We start from the raw sequence: 19,993 nt of genomic DNA, 5'->3' as shown, positions 1-19,993 counted from the left end.
ATAATTACGTAAGATTTGAAGACAAAAAATTGAGTATTGATGGTTGGATGTGTCAATGATATAGAAAGTTGCATCATTGGATTTTACAGGAATGTGTGGGCATAGATTTAATATCAGTATTGGTCTCTGGATATACTCGTGAGATTTTTGGTGTCATATGCTATTGAAAGGTCAGGAATTATGAGTTTTATAACAAACTACACTCATTTGCAATAAATTATTTGAAAGGAAACTCAATGTCAGTTTATGTAGGTGTTTTCACTTCTGTGTACTACCGTCATCTAATTTTGTTTTCATTTTTAAATGAACAATTCTAAAATGTGCTGTACACTTATCTAGCCATAAAATCATTCCTGTGAAAAATAGCTGCTTGTGTCTGTTAGGGCTCAGATTTCTGGTAATAATATGACTCAGAGACTGACTAATAAATAATAGGAAACAACCTGGGAGAGAATGAGGTTTATGAAGTCTCTGTGTGTCTCTGCCCAAAGGAAAAGTCTGTGATACTTGAAGAGACATCTCTGGTTTCTGTTATTTTACAAATTTCCAAGCAATATTCCTTCCTATATTTAACCTTTGTTTGTCAAAAGTCAGAGAATGATTGGATATGCAAAATAATCATTCCATCACTACAGAGACGAAAGGAAACAAGGAAAGCGGCCTCCTTCATTTGGTCAAGAATTATACTTTTATATGCTACCCTTATATCAAGCTGAATCAGGAATTCTATGGGTCAATATTATAATCTAGAAAATTTAATGTTTATGTAATCCCAAAGTACTCCAGTAATTTTACAAATGTCAAATGAAGATTAATACCAAATTTAAAAGAAAGTCCATTCAGAAAGGCCATTCAGATCATTATCTGTCTACAGTAAGTTAATAATTTTATGGACATTTTCAGCCATGACAAACATGCATCTTGCACAATTTTATGATATTGTCTCAACTACTAATATTACCCTCTTTCTACACCATAATTATCTCCTAAATTCTGTTTTGTGGTGTCTCCATATCATTTTGAATCTTCTATCATTTGCTTTTCTACACGAAACTTGTGGGAAATTTTGTTACTTTTTAATTCATTCGAAAATTTATAATTACAAGAATTATCATCAGGGTTCTTTAGGACAAGTGAGTATTTAATTTTTGTTAAACTGTTTTGCCTTGCTTTGCTTTTGTAATACAGCATCTGCCTTAGTGGGGCATCTCTCAGCTATTGCCAGTTTTTCTCATGTCCCTTCCCAAGTCCCTCAGCTATTGCATTATTTAGAAACATGGCTGTGCAGATAGCCTTTGGAGATGAGGGTGTAAATACACTTTCAATTTGAAAAAATATTCTTAATGTTAAGAATATTATGAAACATAAGTTTCTTAACATGCAAAATAGTGATATTTAGTCTTCCTAGTCTATTGAAATGATATATGTTTTTATTTGAAATATCACTGACAATGCAAATTTCCTAGGGGGAGAAATGTGTGTTTGGAGGTGTAAGAATAGAAGACATTATTTATCAACAACCAGTATTTGATTATCCTTAATAAAAAAACATTCTTTTAGACTAGGGTAGGAATGCAGACAGAGAGAACAGAGGAATTTTACTTTAAGGTAAAATGTGTAACTAGCTATCTAGAGTAGATGAACAATTGTATTATGAATTTAATGTAATATATTATATTTCTTTCAAAATATATGGCCAAGGATTTATGAAAAAGGAATAGTATTAGACAGAAAAAAATGGAACATGACTATACCTGAGTATATTCTTCATGTGTAATCTAATCAGTCGAATGAATCACTGGTTTTCTATTAACTATAAAATGTCTTAACATCATAGTTTGGCTCACTTTATGTCTTTGGATGTTATGTGTTGTTGGAAAAGTTGTAACTGATGCATGAGTGTCCTCTCTGTTCAAACTGTTTCTAATATATAGTTTCCTTGTCCATGTTCTTTCAATAAGGGTACCTAATCCTTTGAATACACTTGTCAGAATGATGCAAATGAAGTTCTTGATGACCTATTTATACAAAGATACTTACTGCAGCATCCTACCTACCACAGTAGTTGCTATTGATGCAGAGGGAAGTGTGATTATTGTTTTGCCTGGAAAACAATATTAAGTTTAAATAAGGTCTAGAAAGTGATGGATAGGATAACAGGCAATCTTTTATGGAGATTTCTCTTTGTAAAGTGACATTTTAAAACATTTTACACTAGAAAATGTATGATATAAGAAGCTTCCTATGTATTCATGACCACGAAGACTTTTTTCCTAATAGATAATCGTAAGTGTTAATTTAAGTTGATACCTTTGAAAAAACATAAAGAAGATTTCTTTGTATCTGCTCATGCGTCTCCCCCAAAATAGTTTTAAGAAAAATAGAACTTTGGGAAATATATAGGACCATTTAAAAATCTTCAAAAACGCAGCCAAAAGAATTGCATTAGCCCTATTGGGTAGTCTCCTGGCAATGAGCTAGGACATAAAAGATCTATATTTTTGAAAGAATGCCACTAGCATGAATTTCTCTATAGGAAGCAAGAAGAAGAATCAGGAAATTACCCAATAGCTCTCATGTACTATCATTTGGAAATAGGTAGAACATTTTCTTTTGAGACCTCAAATTTCACTCATAGTCTTCAGGGTGCCTACTTCCCTTGTTATATGTAAACTTTTCCTTGTAGACATCTGTTGGGCACTGTGTTAATAAGACACATTGTGGATAGAGAAAATGCATCCTCTTGAGTCAAGGTGAGAGTTACTCTTTTTCTCAGCCCTTGCTTATCTTTGGGAGCCCAGTATCTTCTGTGGCAGAACAAAGGCAAAACAGATGTAATTATTACTTTTTCCTACCTCACAAAGAAAACATTGTTGATGTGTTTCTGTTCAGTTACCTTTTATTTTTTTTCAAGAGAGGCAAGACTAGCCCTCCTATCTGAGATGTTAGAGCTTGGTCCCCATTGCTTTCTCGCATCATTCTAACAGAATCCTACTGTCTGGTTATGACCAGAATTAGTCTGAATGGTACCTATTATTGAAAGGGAGTCTGTATTTGCAGTAATACAGAGAATGTCAGTTTAGAAATGAGCCTGATTGCATGGTTCATTTTGTTCTCCTTTGTAGAGCCAGGCTGCGGCCCACTACAAAGGCACGAAACATGCCAAGAAGCTCAAAGCACTGGAAGCCATGAAAAATAAGCAGAAATCTGTAACTGCCAAGGACAGCGCAAAGACTACCTTCACCTCCATCACTACCAATACCATCAATGCCAGCTCTGACAAAACAGGTTAAGAGATGATCTTCGTTGTTGTCATCATCAGTGTTGTTCGGGGTCCTTTCCCTTGTCTAATCTCATGTTTGTTTACTTATATTCCTGCTGCATTGATTCATGCTTGATCCATCTCTCTGTGTAATGGTAATTGCCTTCCCTCATATTTATTATACCCATAAGCAATTAAGTTAATCATTAGTAATAACGCATATTTTGCATTTGAAAGAGTCATATGGCTGTTTCAAAAGAATACACAAATCATAAAGACATTTGAAATGGTCTTCTATGACCCTTCATGCAAGGTGAACCTCTGCAATGTATATGTTTCACATCTCGTATGCAGCACCTTAGCCTCTAAATGCATGCCAGATTTGGTTTAACTCAGAGTGTACAGCAAACTATGCGAAATGAATTGACAAGACCCCAATAAGGGCATTGTTACTGACAGGTCTTAATCTCATAAATCCCAAACATTGCATTGTTTTTTAGTGACTCTGGTTCTGGGCTTGTTTGTTATGGCTGGGTAACATTCATTTTGCAAATACAGGTAAGTGTTATTCAAATCAATTATTCTTTTTAAGTCTTTACAGTGAAATAATGGTCTCTGAATGGCCTCTTGGGAGAGTTTCTGCAAACAACCAGTTTACTGACAGCAGGGGATATCAGTGGGGTTTCCTTTCATGCTGGCATTTAAAAATATAAGATCACTTGTCTTCAGAATCTGCATAAAAGGAAACCTGTGTGATTCATGGACATGCCTACATCGTTTTACTCGAAAAAAAAGGAATAGTAGATATTCATAGTTTTCCAGTCCTAAAATGGCAAGTGGTCTTATCAACATAGATTTTATTGTCTTAACCAGATCCTTTTCTAATGTCTTAAATAGAAGGGGATCTAGTTAAGACAATCTAGTTAACTAGGGAAAAATTGGTTGTAACTGATGATAATCAAAAATGATGTTACCATGAACAAAATAAACAGATGAATTAAATGAATTAAACACACACACACATATATGTGTGTGTATGTGTGTGTGTGTGTATGCAAAGTAAGAAGAGCTGAGAAGCTTTTTGTTCCTTTGTGAATCTCTGAGGGAAAATAATGTTTCTGAGCATCTGTGATACATCATACACTCTTCATGCAAGTATTATTAGTAGATGTAACATGAATTCTTCCCAAGAACTCTAGTCTTGAGGCTGAATACATTTGTCATTGTGATACCCTGGCAAGTTGTTGGACATGTTGTAGATGCTGGTGGAAATGTCTGTTGGATTGTTAAGTTTTCTCTCACCCTTTTCTCCCTATGATTTGTTTTAATTTTGTGTTATAATGTACTAAAAGAATAATGGGCTGGGGGCTGGAGCGATAGCACAACATTGGCCTTGCACACAGCCGACCCGGGTTCGATTCCCAGCATCCCATATGGTCCCCCTGAGCACCGCCAGGAGTAATTCCTAAGTGCAGAGCCAGGAATAGGCCCTGTGCATCGCCGGGTGTGACCAAAAAAGCAAAACAAAACAACAACAACAAAAAGAATAATGGGCTGATTGCCTTGGCCACTTCTTCAGTATAAAAGGCAACAACTGGGTTGTGCTATCTTATTAACTTAGATATAAAGCAACACCTTCCAGGGGAAAGCATTAATTGTTTTTCCCCATAGATGAAAAACTCACTGTTTCCTGCTTAGGGACTGGTGGGAGGGGGTAAGGGGGTCATGAGTATAATGAAATTTCTGCTCCCAGATATAGGGCAAAGATTAGAATCCCTAAAGCTGTGTGTTCCCTGGAGAAATGTTTTCAATTTGCATAAGGATAATAGGGAGATACAAAAGATGATGCTGATGGGGCTGGAGCCATAGCACAGCGGGTAGGGCGTTTGCCTTGCACGCAGCTGACCAGGGTTAGATCTCCGGCATCCCATATGGTCCCCCAAGCACCACCAGGAGTAATTCCTGAGTGCAAAGCCAGGAGTAACCCCTGAGCATCGCTGGGTGTGACCCAAAAAGCAAAAAAAAAAAAAAGATGATGCTGATATAAAAAAAGTTTGGTACAAAGATATGAATCTGGTGTAAAGATTTGACTGCCCTCAAACTTTTCTACTCTATGTTTAATCAGTAATTGGTGTTTTCCAGATTCCTGTTTCAAATTCAAGAATATCTGTTCCATTTATAATGTGTGTATATTAGGTGAAGCTGCTTATTTGGGTTAGGAAAAGTTTTGCACAGGTGGGCTCTCTTTTGTTAATGAATGATGTATGCATAATCCCATCTCTTGATTTATAGGCCAAATTGAAAAGGTTAAAATTCTTTAAGGCACTATACTTTTGCAAGTTGAATGAAAGCAAATTTTGAACTCAGTGGTATGAGAGAAGCTAAATAAAATAAACAGAGTTTTAGGGAAATTGCCTGGCTGTCTCTAATGGTTCTTATTTTGAAGTAATAAATTACCTTTTACAAACTAGAGCTAGAGACAAGTCCAGAAGGGCAGCAAGAGAAAAAATCTTTGGCATATGAGAATAATTGTTCTCTGTTGCAGAATAGTTTACAGCACAAGTCTGTAAAGGTAATAAAATTATCCTAAAGTCACAGGAAAGAAATGAGGGACATTAGGAAGGACATCACTTTCCTAATCTGCAGAATGATTGCACTGAAAAAAATTAAAAGAACCAAATTACTAAATCATGGAATTATAAAACAGATTCCATAACACATGGAGTGGAGTTATAATCAAATATTCTAAACCAGATTATGTCCTTAAAGTTGCACATCCACAAAAATGCCCACAGGAAGCTCCTCTCCAACCCCCATCAGTAAATAGCCTTGCCTTCAGTTGGTTGCAGTCGAACTCAGAGTCACCTGTACTGACAAATTTCTGACAATGGTCCCTTGTCTTTTTTCTTACTGTCTCTTTCCTCATACACATTAGGAAAAAGCGCTACCCAGAAAGCAAGATGGATCTTTGACTTACTTTCTGAGAAGAATTAAATAATTTGAGCCAGAAGAAGAGACTTAGTCCAGAAATAAAATCGAGTTTGTTCTTTTGTTCGTAATTTGTGGGATGGGACTTTCTCCCAAGTGATGTTCAGGAGATGCCAGATTCCCATCCTGACAGTTCAGTGTGAGTCCTGAGGATGCTCAGGACAAAGTTCCTCAGGACTTAAGACAACGATCCTCAGGACTTCTTAAGACAATATTTCTCAGCACGATGTTCTTCGAGACTGCTCAAGACAGTGTTTCTTAGGACAGTGTTCCTCAGGACAATATTTCTCAGGACAGTGTTCCTCAGGACAATGTTCATCAGAACTGAGTTCCTCAGGACAGTGTTCTTCAGGACAGTGCCCCTGAGAACAATGTTCCTCAGGACAATATTTCCCAGGACAGTGTTCCTCAGGACAATGTTCCTCAGGACAGTGTTCTTCAGGACAGTGCCCCTGAGAACAATGTTCCTCAGGACAATATTTCTCAGGACAATGTTCCTCAGAACTGAGTTCCTCAGGACAGTGTTCTTCAGGACAGTACCCCTGAGAACAGTGTTCCTCAGGACTGTATTTATCAGGACAGTACTTCACAGGACAATGTTCCTAAGAACTGTATTCCTCAGAGCAGTGTTCTTCAGAATAATGTCTTCAGAACAATGTTCCTCAGGATAGTATTCCTCAGAACATTTTTCCTTGTGACAGAGCTCCTCACAACAGTGTTTTTTGGAGCAGTGATCCTTGGGAGAGTAGGACAATATTCCTCAGGGCTGCTTAGGATACTGTTTCTCAGGACAATGTTCTTCAAGACTGCTGAAGAAAGTGTTCCTTATGATAATATTTCTCAGGACGGTGTTCCTCAGGGTAGTGTTCCTCAAGACAAAGTTCCTCAGGATGTGGTCCCTTGGGACAGTATACCTCGGGAGTGTGTTCCTTGGGGCAGTGTTACTCAAGACAGTAGGACAGTGCTCCTCGGGCTCTGCAGTGCTGAGAAATATTCAGGCTACCCTAGTGTTCCTTGAGGGGTCATCCAGGGCCACCCTGGTGATTCTTGGAGTACTATGTTGTGCCAGGGATCAATCTGAGGTCAACTGCATAGAAGGCTTGTTTTTAATTCCTGGACTAATAATCTTGTAGCCCAAGTCATTTATTGTTAAATAAAAATATTAATACTTCAGTTTATTATGTAGGTTATTTTGTGATTGTTAGCTTATTATACGTAAAAGGTATAGATACAGTTTGACAAAGTTGACTTAGTATTTCTTGATATAAATAAACCCACTCTTTAGAAAATGAATTGCTAAAAGCGACATATAAAGTACTATACATAAAATCGAATAAGGCGGGAAAAGCTAGTACAGCTAGTCTTGTCCTGGGCTTACCCATACAGCTTGTAGTTGCCTTAGAGCCTCCATGAAAGTTCAGTTGTGTTCACTCTTGCTTCTACAATTTGCTACATTTCATGTACTTTGTTCTCTTGTTCATTTTTGTTGCGGAGTACAAACATCAAAACTCATTTTTAAGTTTCAATGATTTTTTTAAAATTTAATGGTCTTTGTGATTTGTTCACAGCCTTCTTTCCAAATTTTTCATGCTTATCTCTTTATTGTTTTCTCAAGATATTCCTCTTTTTACCTTTATATAATACATTATTCTATTTTTTCCCTGAGCAAGCCTATGACTGTAATGCTAAAATACACTTATTAAAATATATGTTGTATCGTCTTTATTGTTAGATGCAATGGTCATTGACAATAAGTCTTGATTAAACTTTCATCATTTTTTTTCATTTCAGAGCATATCTTATATAAAATTTAGCTCTATATACCAAGTTACTCCCATACTGGAGAATTTTCTCCCTCTTCTATTTTCAGTAAACATTAGTATCATTCCAAACAATAATATCACTGATGAAATAAATTCTGCATATATTATTCTGTAAGAGAGCATTAATTCTTATTCAAGGAATACTCAGATTACTAATCAAATTTTATAATTACAAGTATTAACACCAAATGTTTGCCTTTTTGTTTGCTTTGAGCCTTTAGTTACACAAGTATAGAACGCTTGACATTACTGATATCCCTTTGGTAACTATCAATCCAGAGTTAGTTATCATACTGAGTAGATAGACTTAATTAAGTTCGAAAATCTTTAGATCTAAGATCATTTTTCTCTGGCTCTAATATATGAATGTTGCTATCAGACCTCAGTGAATTGCAAATACATTTATCAGATAAAGCTCCCATATTAGAATTTAAATTTGCATTGCCATTGCAATTTAATATTTTATGTATCCCCTCCCTCTTTTTCTAAACTGAACATTTCATTCAAAGAAAATCATATTTGTTTGACTGAAGGTTAAAATAATATGATTCTATAGTTAGAAAATCTATGAACACCAAACAGCATGTATTTGCTCTGAACTTGACCATAAATGTGTATTGAAATATGTATTATTTGTTTAGGGGACTTAGAGCAGTAAAAGTTCTTTTCTTCTGATAAAGAAAAAAATCAGATGTAAAATAATGACCAGTGATTAAACATATTGGAAATAAAAACCTTTGGAAAATGAATTAATTAGACCGTACCAAATATGGTTTCTTTACTTTCCTGAAGCATTACCTTCCATGCTAGCTGTTTCCGTAAGGCCACTGCCACAAAATAAAAAGGCAAATACTTTTCCTGCATTGGTTTTGGTAGAGAATTGGGCATCTGAAAATAAAGGTAGAAACCAGTCCCAGATTTAATTAGAAAACAGACAGGACGAATGGAAAGCAGCTTTGCTTCTATTTCCACAAAGAAAGATGGAAATGGGAGCTAGAGAAGTAGTAAAGTGGGTAGGACCCTTGCCTTGAATACAGCTGTCCCTGGTTCTAAATTCAGCATCCCATGTGGTCCTCTGAGAATGCCAAGAGTCACTCATAAGTGCAGATCCAGGGTTAAAATTTTAGCACTGTTCAGTATTCCCCCACACACACAAAAAAAGAAAGAAGTGTTTTTCTTGATGTAGAGTTCAAATAACCATATCAAATGTTAAAAGTTATATTAAACTACAAGTTGGGTTTGCCATCAGAATGCCAATTAATTTAAAATTCTGACTTATCTCTGTAATTGTTATGATGTGATACCTATCAACATTATGCACACATTTATTTTTTATGTGAAATTTCATTTTTCATACCAGTTCCTGATAAATTCTGCTATATCAGATCTTCCTAATCAGTCTTACGCGTTTTCTTTAAAAAAATCACACACCTTTGTTCCTCATGCATCCTTATTTTTGTTGAAGTTTGAGACAATGTAAAGTCAATTGAGAAGAGGTATATTACTATCACTACATACAATGGACCTGCTGTGGGGGTGCACAAATGTCTCCCTTAGGGAAATGGAAATTGTTGTTGCTCCTGGGGTTTTTCTTTTTGTGACCCATTCTCCTAAACAAAGCCTCCTGGGGGCAATCAGTACTATGATAAAGGACCACATTGCATGCATCTTGGCTCAGTATTTGAAGCACCACTGTGAGAACATTTATGCCTAAAGTGCTTTTTCTTTTCTTAGCACTGGCTTATGACATGCTTTAGATTGGTCAAAGAAAGAGACTTTATCAAGTGTTCCTTTCTCAAGATGTGTGATAAGTGCTAGCAGAGAGTGCTGATAGCAGATCTCTGGGGAGATTAAAAAAGAAAAGGGAAACTCACAAGGAAAAACAAATCAAGCATTTTTTGAGTATTTGTGATTTTCAGGATTTTTTTAACATGAATCAGTGATAACAAATTATATATTAGAGGTGATGTGGAAATAACAGCAACAATAACAAAAAACACTTTCAGTACATGTGCTAGAAAAAAAATCAAAAAGAACAGTATTTTTCTCTTTTTGACCTACATACATTACATAAAACCACTTCTTGAAGCACAGAATTTCACAATGAATCCTCGATCTGGACAAGAACACATTGTCTTTCTCAACAGAGTGAACGAGCAAAATCATCTGACCTAAACTCTGGAAAGCACCTGTCCTCTAGTTTTGTCTCAGTCCAAGATAAGAAAAATAAGAGTAAGTTAGTGTACAATTAATGATATAATCTAAATAAACTAAGCCCTTTTACTAGGAATATTGCATGCGTTCATATAGCTGGGTGTGTGCCTGTTTACATACTTCTTGTATGTGACTATTTGACTTTCTTCATCAGAAATATCAAAGTTATGTAATAAATGATGAACTAAATAGCTGACATAGCCAGGAAATGTCAGACATCTGGATGAATTTTAAAACTAAACTCCCAGTGGCTTTGTCAACAGATGCTATGCTTTTGAAACATATGTCTTTGTATGTGTGATTGTTTATACATGCATATGTGTGTTTGTTTATATATACATACTTCTTAGAGTCTTCCTCTTTTCATAAATTTTCAGGATCTGAATAAACACAATCATATAACAAAATATCTAACTTAAGTAATGGCTTTTAAAGTTAGAAACGATAAATATAACAAAAAGTTGACAGTGATCAAATATGACCAAGTGCAATTGATGTCGGTGGGCCCCACGGGTGACTTTCGTGAAGCGGGGAGGAGAAAGACGGTCACTTTCTCTCCAACGCCTCAAACACCCGGGACCCAGGGTTACTGGGTTCTTGTCTGGCTCGCGGAAAAGAATTTCAGGAGTAGACAAGCAGTGAAGTAAATAGATTTTATTCAGAGGTTTCTGAGGGAGGGAGGAAGGGATAAGTGGAAAAGAAAGACCAGTAGGAGTAACGCGCTCAAGGGAGAACGCGGGCTTCTCCAAGGGTGGAGGAAGCTCTACACACATCCTAGCACTAGACACAAAAGCATGAAAGTACACATCTCAAGGGGGGGAGATGCGGGCGACACATGTGCTCGGCCACATGGCACAAGCAGCACATGGGCTCAGGCAGCATATGCGCGCCCTTCCTTTGTTCAAGGTGGCCTTTATAGGGTTTCTTCAACCTGCCCCCACGTGGGGGCTTCTTCCCAGGTAAAAGTCCGTTGCTAAGGAGGTTACCAGGGAGGTTGGGAGTGGTGATGGCCTTCTTTGGGGAACCCCCTGGGGAGGGGTCTGTTGTCCTCAGGGTCTGCTGATGGTTTCTTCCGGGTCTTTTGTTTTCTTGAATCTGCACATCTTAAGAGTCCCCTTCCCAGAGACTCTGTTAAATCTCAATTTTCATTGCCAAGGGCCTTTCCCTATCTACCTGCCTACATCACAATGAGCACTTGTTAACACATGTGGACAATCCGAGAGCTTTCTCTCCAAAGCTATAATAATGGAGAGTTTGGTATGTATAAATGATAGACATGAAGTATGGAACATATTAAATGACACATGTCTTGCAAATCAGGAAACATATAGCTTGTACTAATTCTCAGTGAAACCCAAATTAAAATGAGTATTTAAAATAGAAAGACACATTCATTGATGTTCTGCGAATTCCAAACCAAGGCTGAATTCAGACTTTGTTGGTGTTTCCGCCCTTACCAATCATTTCTGGCAGCCCGCTACATTTTTCTTTAATGTCAACTCCACAAAATCACTTGAGGATTGAAGACAAAGCCTATAAATTATTTTGCTTCCATAGATCTTTTCTTATGCCACTACAGTCCATGGATCACTTGTTTATTCATGGAAGGTGCACCTTTGTGTACCAGGAAGTGCATGACTGGCTGCACACATACACATACAAATAGATTTGCACTTAGGCTGGTGCATTTCACCCTTTAGTCTTCTGTATAAGCTCTGTTGTTGCCCCAGTGAAGTTGTATAAATTTTTTTTTTAATCAGGTAATCTTATTTTATTTTTTTTATTAGTGAATCATCGTGAGATAAAGTTACAGACTTACCAGTTTTTATGCTTATATTTCAGTCATACAATGATCAAGCACCCATCCCTCCACCAGTGCCCATTTTCCACCACCAATGGTCCCAGCATCCCTCCCACCATCCCCACCCTGTCCTCTTCACCTCACCCTGCCTCTGTGGCAGAGCATTCCCTTTTGCTCTCTCTCTTTTTGGGTGTTGTGGTTTGCTATAGAGGTATTAAGTAGGCATCATTTTCAGTCTATTTCTGCCTCCCAGCCTTATGAACTTTTCACTTTGTTATAGCATAAAACTATATCTTCTATGTCTTTGTATTAGCAATAATCAAATTTATATTAAAAATCTCAATAGTACTGTATCAATTTGATTTTCATGAATATTATCCTGAGAATCTTTTTAACAGTAAAACCTAAAACACCTCTGAATATATAGAAATAATTTGAATGCATATAGTTAGTTTTACTAATTGAATCCTATTGCATTTATCTACATTATTATACAAATCAAATACACTAACCAGTGTACCTCAGAATTTAAATGTGTAACCCTTGGGTTGAGAATTTCCCAGAGACAGCATAAAATTAAGTTGCTATTTTAATTATCATAATTGCATCCCAATTCATCATTAAATTACTGTGCTACTTCAATATCTAATGAGAATTAAGAACATTTTTAAAAGCCCCATTGAATCAGATTGAGTATTACTAACTCTAGACTGTGGCACTGGGTTAGGGTTAAATCGAGGGCAGCGAACACATTTAATTTCATTGGACAGCATTTGTGTGTTTTGGTCAGTGCTCTGGTGGTTATGCTTTTGTCAAGACTTAGCTGAGGATCATCCTTAAAAGCATTTTTCACATAGGTATTTTCATAAATCAGTTGGTGTCTAATCAAACTCTGAATCGAAGGCACTTAAGATGCAGCAGGTATGTCCCATCCCTCTGTTCTACTATGGTATCAACCCACATCAGATGAGTCAGCAAATAAAAATTCAAGAATATATACAGGGTGGCAGTGACAACTGTGCAAGTCCTGATCAAGGGTAAAAAATATATATAAATCCCAAATTGAAGGGCTGAGAAACAAAAGAGAAAGACAGGGAAGACTTGGTTTTGGCTATGAGAAAAATAAATGAAATTCTCAGAAAGGACTGATTTCAAAGAAAGCTGCACGTGGATAATACCTCCCCCCCAAAACTATGTTCTTCAGTCATATGATAGGGAACAGTGATTACTTATTTTATTAGGCAGAGGACAAACGTTCTCAGATTCCAGAGCTTTTATTACTCTTTGATCGAAAGAAGTGGTACAAGCTAGAGTAAGGTATCTTGAGGAGACCAATTTTAAGACTCTTGGGTTTTCTAATGTGGGCACATTCAAGACCAGGATACAGGATGGTTTTCATAAATGACATTGATCCATCAATACTGCACACCACAATGCCCAAAAGGAGAGAGAGAAGAAAAGTGCCTGCCATAGATACAGGCAAGGGACAGGGGGGTACGGGGTGATGGGAGGGAATTTGGGGACACTGGTGCTGGGAAATGTACACTGGTGGAGGGATGGGTGTTGGAATACTATATGACTAAAATGCAATCATGAACAGCTTTGTAATGGTTTAAATTTTTTTTAAAAAAATAGATAAAATGACACTGATCCTTTTGTAACTTATTATCATTTTAAATTCAGCTTTCTGATTTGCCCTTCTAGCTTTCCAGTAGAATCAAGTTAAAACAGGGAAAAAATTAATATCCCACACCTTTTGTGCTGCACAAGAAGAACTTCTGGGAAAGAATAAGTGTCTTGGTGGTCACTAAAATGATCAGAGATTTGAGTTTAACATGTGAATTTTAGGGTATTATTTAGTTCTTTCAGTCATCTATTCCCTCGTAGTCACTTACCATTGAACAGTATTTTTGTAATTTATAACATATTTTAGGGAACAAACCTAATGGGTGTTCTACCCTTATTGTGTCTTTAGTCTGCTTTGAAAAATAAGAAATAACCATAAAAGACTGCCGGTGGTGGGAAATTATTGGTTAGAAAAAATTAGTATGGTGACTTAATAGGTTTCTTAACCATTTTCTGGCTTTGTTCACTTTCTGACCTTGTTCACTACTCCTTGTCTTACTGGTTGGTCCCCTAGCATCAGGCCGTGGCCCTCCCCATTTAAGCAGTTTTCACCTGTGAATTTCATGAAATGGCCCTCAGGGGAACAGATGGCCCTCAGCTCACAAACATTGGCCTAGAATATCTAGAGGAGTTAGAATGGACCCCCTTATTAGAGAGAGGCATAAGAGGACACAGATAAAACTAAAAGATATGTGTTTAACTAAATATTAAGATTTATTTTATTTTTTACCACACTTTATGATTTTATAATATTGTCATGCATATAGAGTTCTGAAACCACATGTGCCACCACAATAGTCATTCTATTTCTCTCTAAACAGTGGGTAGGGCGTTTGCCTTGCATGCAGCTGACCCAGGTTTGATTCCTCCATCCCTCTTGAAGACCCCGGCAAGCTACCAAGAGTATCCTGCTTACACAGCAGAGCCTGGCAAGCTACCTGTGGCATATTTGATTTGTCAAAAACAGTAACAACAAGTCTCACAATGGAGATGTTACTGGTGCCCACTCGAGAAAATCTATGAACAACAGGATGACAGTGATACAGTGCTTTTAAGTTTGGGGGTTTGGGGTCTGGTTGTGCTCAGGGATTGTTCCTGATGGAGCTCAGGGGGCCTTATGGTGTGCTGGGGATCGAACCTTGGTTGTGTAAGGCAAGCTCCCAATCCACTATACTATCTTGCCAGCCCCCAATATCAAGGACGTTTAAAGTCTCAAATAAGTCCTTGATGAAAGATAATTTTACCAATATTTGGCATCTACTAAGTGTTTATTTGTCTTCAGTGCAGTTTCTGTCCCCCAGTGACCTACTCTAGTGGAAGAGCCTAAGAAAGAACAAATAACCATAACAAAATGGCACAGGAATTCTAGTCTAGAGGTTTGTGAGGATTGTGGGGAATACTAGTTCTTAAAATGTCAACTGGAGAGAGTACATAGAGTCAGGTGCTTGCCAATTGCATGGCTGACCAGTGTTTGATCTGTGACATCCCATATGTTCCCGTATTCACCCCCAGGAGTCATCCCAGAGTGCAGAGCCAGTGGTAACCCCTGAGTATTCTTTCATATGCCTCTAATAATAATTTTTAAAAAGTAGACATTTACATATAAAAATTACAAATAAAAAATTTTACATAGGAATAATCCAAGTTCAGAGTTACTTTGCCTACCCAGGTCCGCATATAAACTAACAGAGGAAGAATTGTGCTTAGTTCTGACCCCTATTGACTTAAAGTTTCCTTTTAGCTAGAACAATCTTCACATAATCCTTGTTAGCACTAGCACCATTTTTGCAATTAATATCAGCAAATGTGTTTGAGTTCTCAAAGTGGTTTTCCTTATGTTGCAAAAGCCATTGACACTCCTAAGGTTGTTGCTGTAAATATTTGTTGCAGCCAAGACCCTACTCTGTTTAAAGATTCTAATATGTGCGTGTCTCCACATTTTATACTCTTAAACATCTTTATTGTGGTTTTCATTTGCTTGGAAGCTAATAAAAGAAAATCAAAGACCAAAGGTTTTTGTAGGCTTATATTTTGTTAATCATACTGTTATTTCCATTGTTTTATAAGACAGGCAAGCTTCATGGTCTTTGATGTTGCTATGTGAGATTGGTAGTGAACAGGACTGGAACAATAGTATAGCAGGTAAGGCTGCCTTGCACATAGCCAACTTTGGTTCAATCCCTTCCATCCCAAATGGTCCCTTAGTGCAAACCTGGACTAAGCCCAGAGTACTGATAGGTATATCCCCCAAACCATGCCAAAACAAAGGCAGGGGGAGAAGGCACTTGGCCATTGGTAGAGGGAAGTGAATGCTCCTGAGGAAGGTGTGGTGCCTGAGTGATTTATGCATAAAACCCTGCCATTAAATATATTGTGAACCACAGTACCTAAACTTAAAAGTAACTTTAAGAACTAACTTGTATCTGGTTTAATTTGCTCCAAAGATTATTTTGTGTGAATATTTGGTGGTTCCAGGGGGTCCAAGCACCACCAAATATTCAACTATGGAATGGTTGTTCTAATTATTGGGATATACAACTCATGCATGGATTATGTTACATTTTATTGGTGTAGGATTAGCATTTTATTACTATCTTGTGCTATTTATTTTGTTTTTTCTTAGGAAAAGAATAGGAATTGTCTTCTGCATAGTTAGAGTTAAATGGCAGTTTGCTTGGTGTCACATCAAAGGTTTTCTCACACAGACTACAGATGCTGGCTAGAACCTCAGCAGGGCTGTCTGCCAGAATTATAGTGGCCTTTCTGTGTCCTGAACACTTCTCAGGATTGCACCTTTGTTCCAAAATAGAGAGCTAGACTGAAACTTTATTTACTTTTAGGACCTAAACTCTCAAGTCATAATATCCTTTCTACATACGTTCAGGTTGAAAATTGCTTTGATTTCACCCAATGTCAATAGAGCAGTAAAGCCACATTAAATAGGCATTTTTAAGTGGGAGATATTGCTAGAATGATATTTGTAAAATAAAATCTACTACATTGTTATCCCATCCAATTGAGTAGCAGCAATGGAAAAGACTAGAAAAGATGTGGAGAATAAAACATTTGGAGACTAAGGGAGAAATAGAATTGTAATAGAAAGGGCACATTGATTATGGTTACCAAGACATGTTGGAACTTAAGTGAGCTTAGAATAAGGTTCTTAACTCCAACTCCAGAACCATGGTTTCAAGGAAAACCACATTAGTAATCTACAGAAAACATGAATGGATAGATCAAATTTTGATAGCGACCATATGAATTCAAATCTATGGGGCCCAAACAACTATACTCAGGTAGTATCCCTGTCTTGCTTATGGCTGACCCAGGTTCAGTCCCCAGAACCCCTGAAGGCCCCTAGACCCACCAGGGATGATCTATTATCACAAACCTAAATATAAACCCTGAGCACTCACTGCCAAGTTTACCTCTTAGTCTCCTCAAAAGAAATAAATCTAGTTACACAGGAATGAGGTCAGAAAGAGAACTCTACCTAGAAAAGTGAGATTTTCCTGAGGTCACATTTTAATCCACCCAGAAGCTTGAACATTTTCTAGAGCTATAATAATCTTTGCTATAATAATCTCTATAACAGTCCAGGACAAACCCTACTATAAGGTTGTACATGCAGTGTGACTGCTTCATAGCTGGGAAAAGAAGGCTGAATGCTGACTCTGAAGCTGAATCCTGACAGGTGTCACAAAAACAAACCGCTCAACAAAAATGACCGTGTCAGGCAGTTGGTTTGACATCACAGTTCCAAAAATAGATAAAACTGCCCATCTGGGAAGTTAAAGAATGAGAAAAGTCTTTAAAACTCTGTCCCTTAACTTCTCTCATTTTTGCGTTCAATAAGCCATTCTCTGCATTAGAGGCCCCGGAAGAGCCCTTCAGAGCGTGCACCTTGATACAAGAGCCCCGAGACATCTGTTGTGCCATTTTCATCCTCCCTGCACTGTACCCAGCTCTCTATCTACAGACCAAATGTGCCTGATTTCTGCTCCACTGATTTAATAGCCCAAGGAAAAGTTGATAATGTAATCATTGAAGTTCTGAGTAAATGGTCTCAAGTTCAATCTCAAGCCTTTGGGGGGTTGCGTGGGCCCTCTCGACCCCCCAAATTTTTCTCCTTTCCATCTGATTTTGGAGTAGAATCTGTTGAAATTAACATCTCAATTGTCGGTCTGTACTTATTCCTCTTCGTCTATCAACTGCAGGAAAAATTTGCCTTCTTATTTAGCAGCATTTTAACAGGTTTCAGTCCATTAAAAGCAAAAGAGAGCATTAAATAGCATTCTTCAGCTTTTAAGTGGTGAGCTTTCATCAGTTTATTAATAGACTCTCACGGCAAATGTGCTTGTTACATACTAGAGCTTTAGGCTGACTCTACCAGCAACAATGGTGTCCTCTGGGACTAGAAATCCAATTCTAAGTTCTACCTTCAGGTAATGCTTTTGGACTGCTTTGGAGAGATTAAACAAATAAATGCTGAAACTTTCCTTGCAGAGAGCCAAAGCTGACTGAATTTATTCGTGCTCTAAAAACTCTGACCTAAGAAAAAAGCCAAGACTTAAGTAGCAAATGCCCGGTGGGCTCAAGTCTATTCCTGTTGCAATCTCCTTAATGTCATTTCTGTCCTGCTTCCACAGAACTGTGACAGTGGAAGGACAGAAGGTCAAAAACCGGTATGAATTGCTCTAGAGGGTCAAATGCACAAGGAGATCATTTGGAGTTTGCCTTTGTGCTACTATGACAGAAGGGTATACTCTAAACAGGCAGATACTTGCTGGGTTCGGCAGAGTAGCTTATTAGCTACCTATGAAAATGGTATGCCTCCTCATTTTTGGTAATGGGGGACTGTTTTGTTTCCTTGACTGCCAAGAAGTTAGAGCAAATTTTATGAGCAATTCCAGTTTTCCTGAGGTTAATGGAAGGGAAGAAGAGCCAGATCAAACATAAGAAGAAAAAGGGGCATAAACTTTTTTCATGTCATTAAGTTAAAAAAAAAAAAAACAAGGGTCCAGAGAGTTAATACTCTAGGTAAGGTGTTTGCCTTGCTTACAGCCAGTCCAGGTTTGATGGCCAATACAATTTGTGGTCCCCTGAGCACTGCCAGAAATGATCTCTGAGCACAGAGTCAGGAATAAACTCAGAACCAGATGTAAACTCCCCTAAAAAAAGAAATCTAAAAGAAATTAATAAATCTAGAGATACTGTACAGACATAAATACAGAAACTGATTGGCTATTCAATGCACATCTTCCTTTCTCTTCTAATGTTGCAAGTAAAAGTCTTTTTTTCTTTTTGGGTCACACCTGGCGATGCTCAGGGGTTACTCCTGGCTCTGCATCTCAGGAATTACTCCTGGCGGTGTTCGGGGGACCATATGGGACTCTGGGAATCAAACCCAGGTTGGCCGCATGCAAGGCAAATGCACTACCCGCTGTGCTATTGCTCCAGCCCCGCAAGTAGAAGTCTTAAGGGTAACTGACATAGTTTACCACATAAGCAATTGCATCTTCATTGTACCTCTAATTGAAATAATGACAATACTTCAAATAGTTATACACTTACATGAGTTAAGCACTCATATATTTTATGTAATTTGGATAATTCTATTGGCACTTCAAGTTCACAAAAGTATTAACCTTACTTTGTGAGTAAAAATCCTATGTATCAGAAAGGAAAAGTACTTTCCCAGAATCACACAACTGAAAATAATCAGAACTCAATTGTTTTTCAGAGAATCTAGCCCCAAAGATCTGGTCCTGAGTAGTAGGTGCAAACTCAGTGATTAAATATGATTCAGCAATATAGGTTATGTTTCAGTGGTCATTTAATTGGATTATCTTTAATCAATATTTATCCATCTTATTACTCATAATACTAATATTGATATATTAGTACATTAATCATGTGTGTATTTGGAGGCATTAGTAAGGGAATAGGGTTGACAAGGAGAATATTAATGTTAAATTTACTGTCAGACTGATAGGTGGAGCTTGTAATTAGAATTAGCTATAGAGACAGCAGTCACTAAATATCCATACAACTTCTCTGTAACATATTTGGGCCATGAAATTAATTACATTAGCTGTTATTGAGCATAGCAGGTAGATTATAAATGCCACTGTATTTATAGGGACAAATGAGGGAAAAAAACTACGATTTGGGACTTGAGTGATGAATAAAAGACCACAACATTTTTTCAAGTATGAAAATTAAAAATAAAATTCTGGGAGCATTTTCCCTGAAGAAATTTTGAGGCTAAAATTTTGG

General features: G+C 37.3%; 1 protein-coding gene across 2 annotated transcripts in view; it reads left to right on the top strand.

Annotated features, from left to right (window-relative positions):
* Positions 1 to 19,993, top strand: part of LOC101546873 (zinc finger protein 385D) — a 340,402-nt gene that overhangs the window by 257,930 nt on the left and 62,479 nt on the right. For both annotated transcript variants that reach the window (XM_004603822.3, XM_055135051.1), the window contains exon 4: positions 3,126 to 3,288. In XM_004603822.3, the coding sequence (XP_004603879.1) occupies positions 3,126 to 3,288 (163 nt within the window). The remainder of the gene's footprint in view (positions 1 to 3,125; positions 3,289 to 19,993) is intronic.

This window comes from Sorex araneus, chromosome 4, assembly GCF_027595985.1.
Source record: "Sorex araneus isolate mSorAra2 chromosome 4, mSorAra2.pri, whole genome shotgun sequence".
Classification (NCBI taxonomy): domain Eukaryota; kingdom Metazoa; phylum Chordata; class Mammalia; order Eulipotyphla; family Soricidae; genus Sorex; species Sorex araneus.
This window is presented reverse-complemented; position numbering and strand designations above follow the sequence as displayed.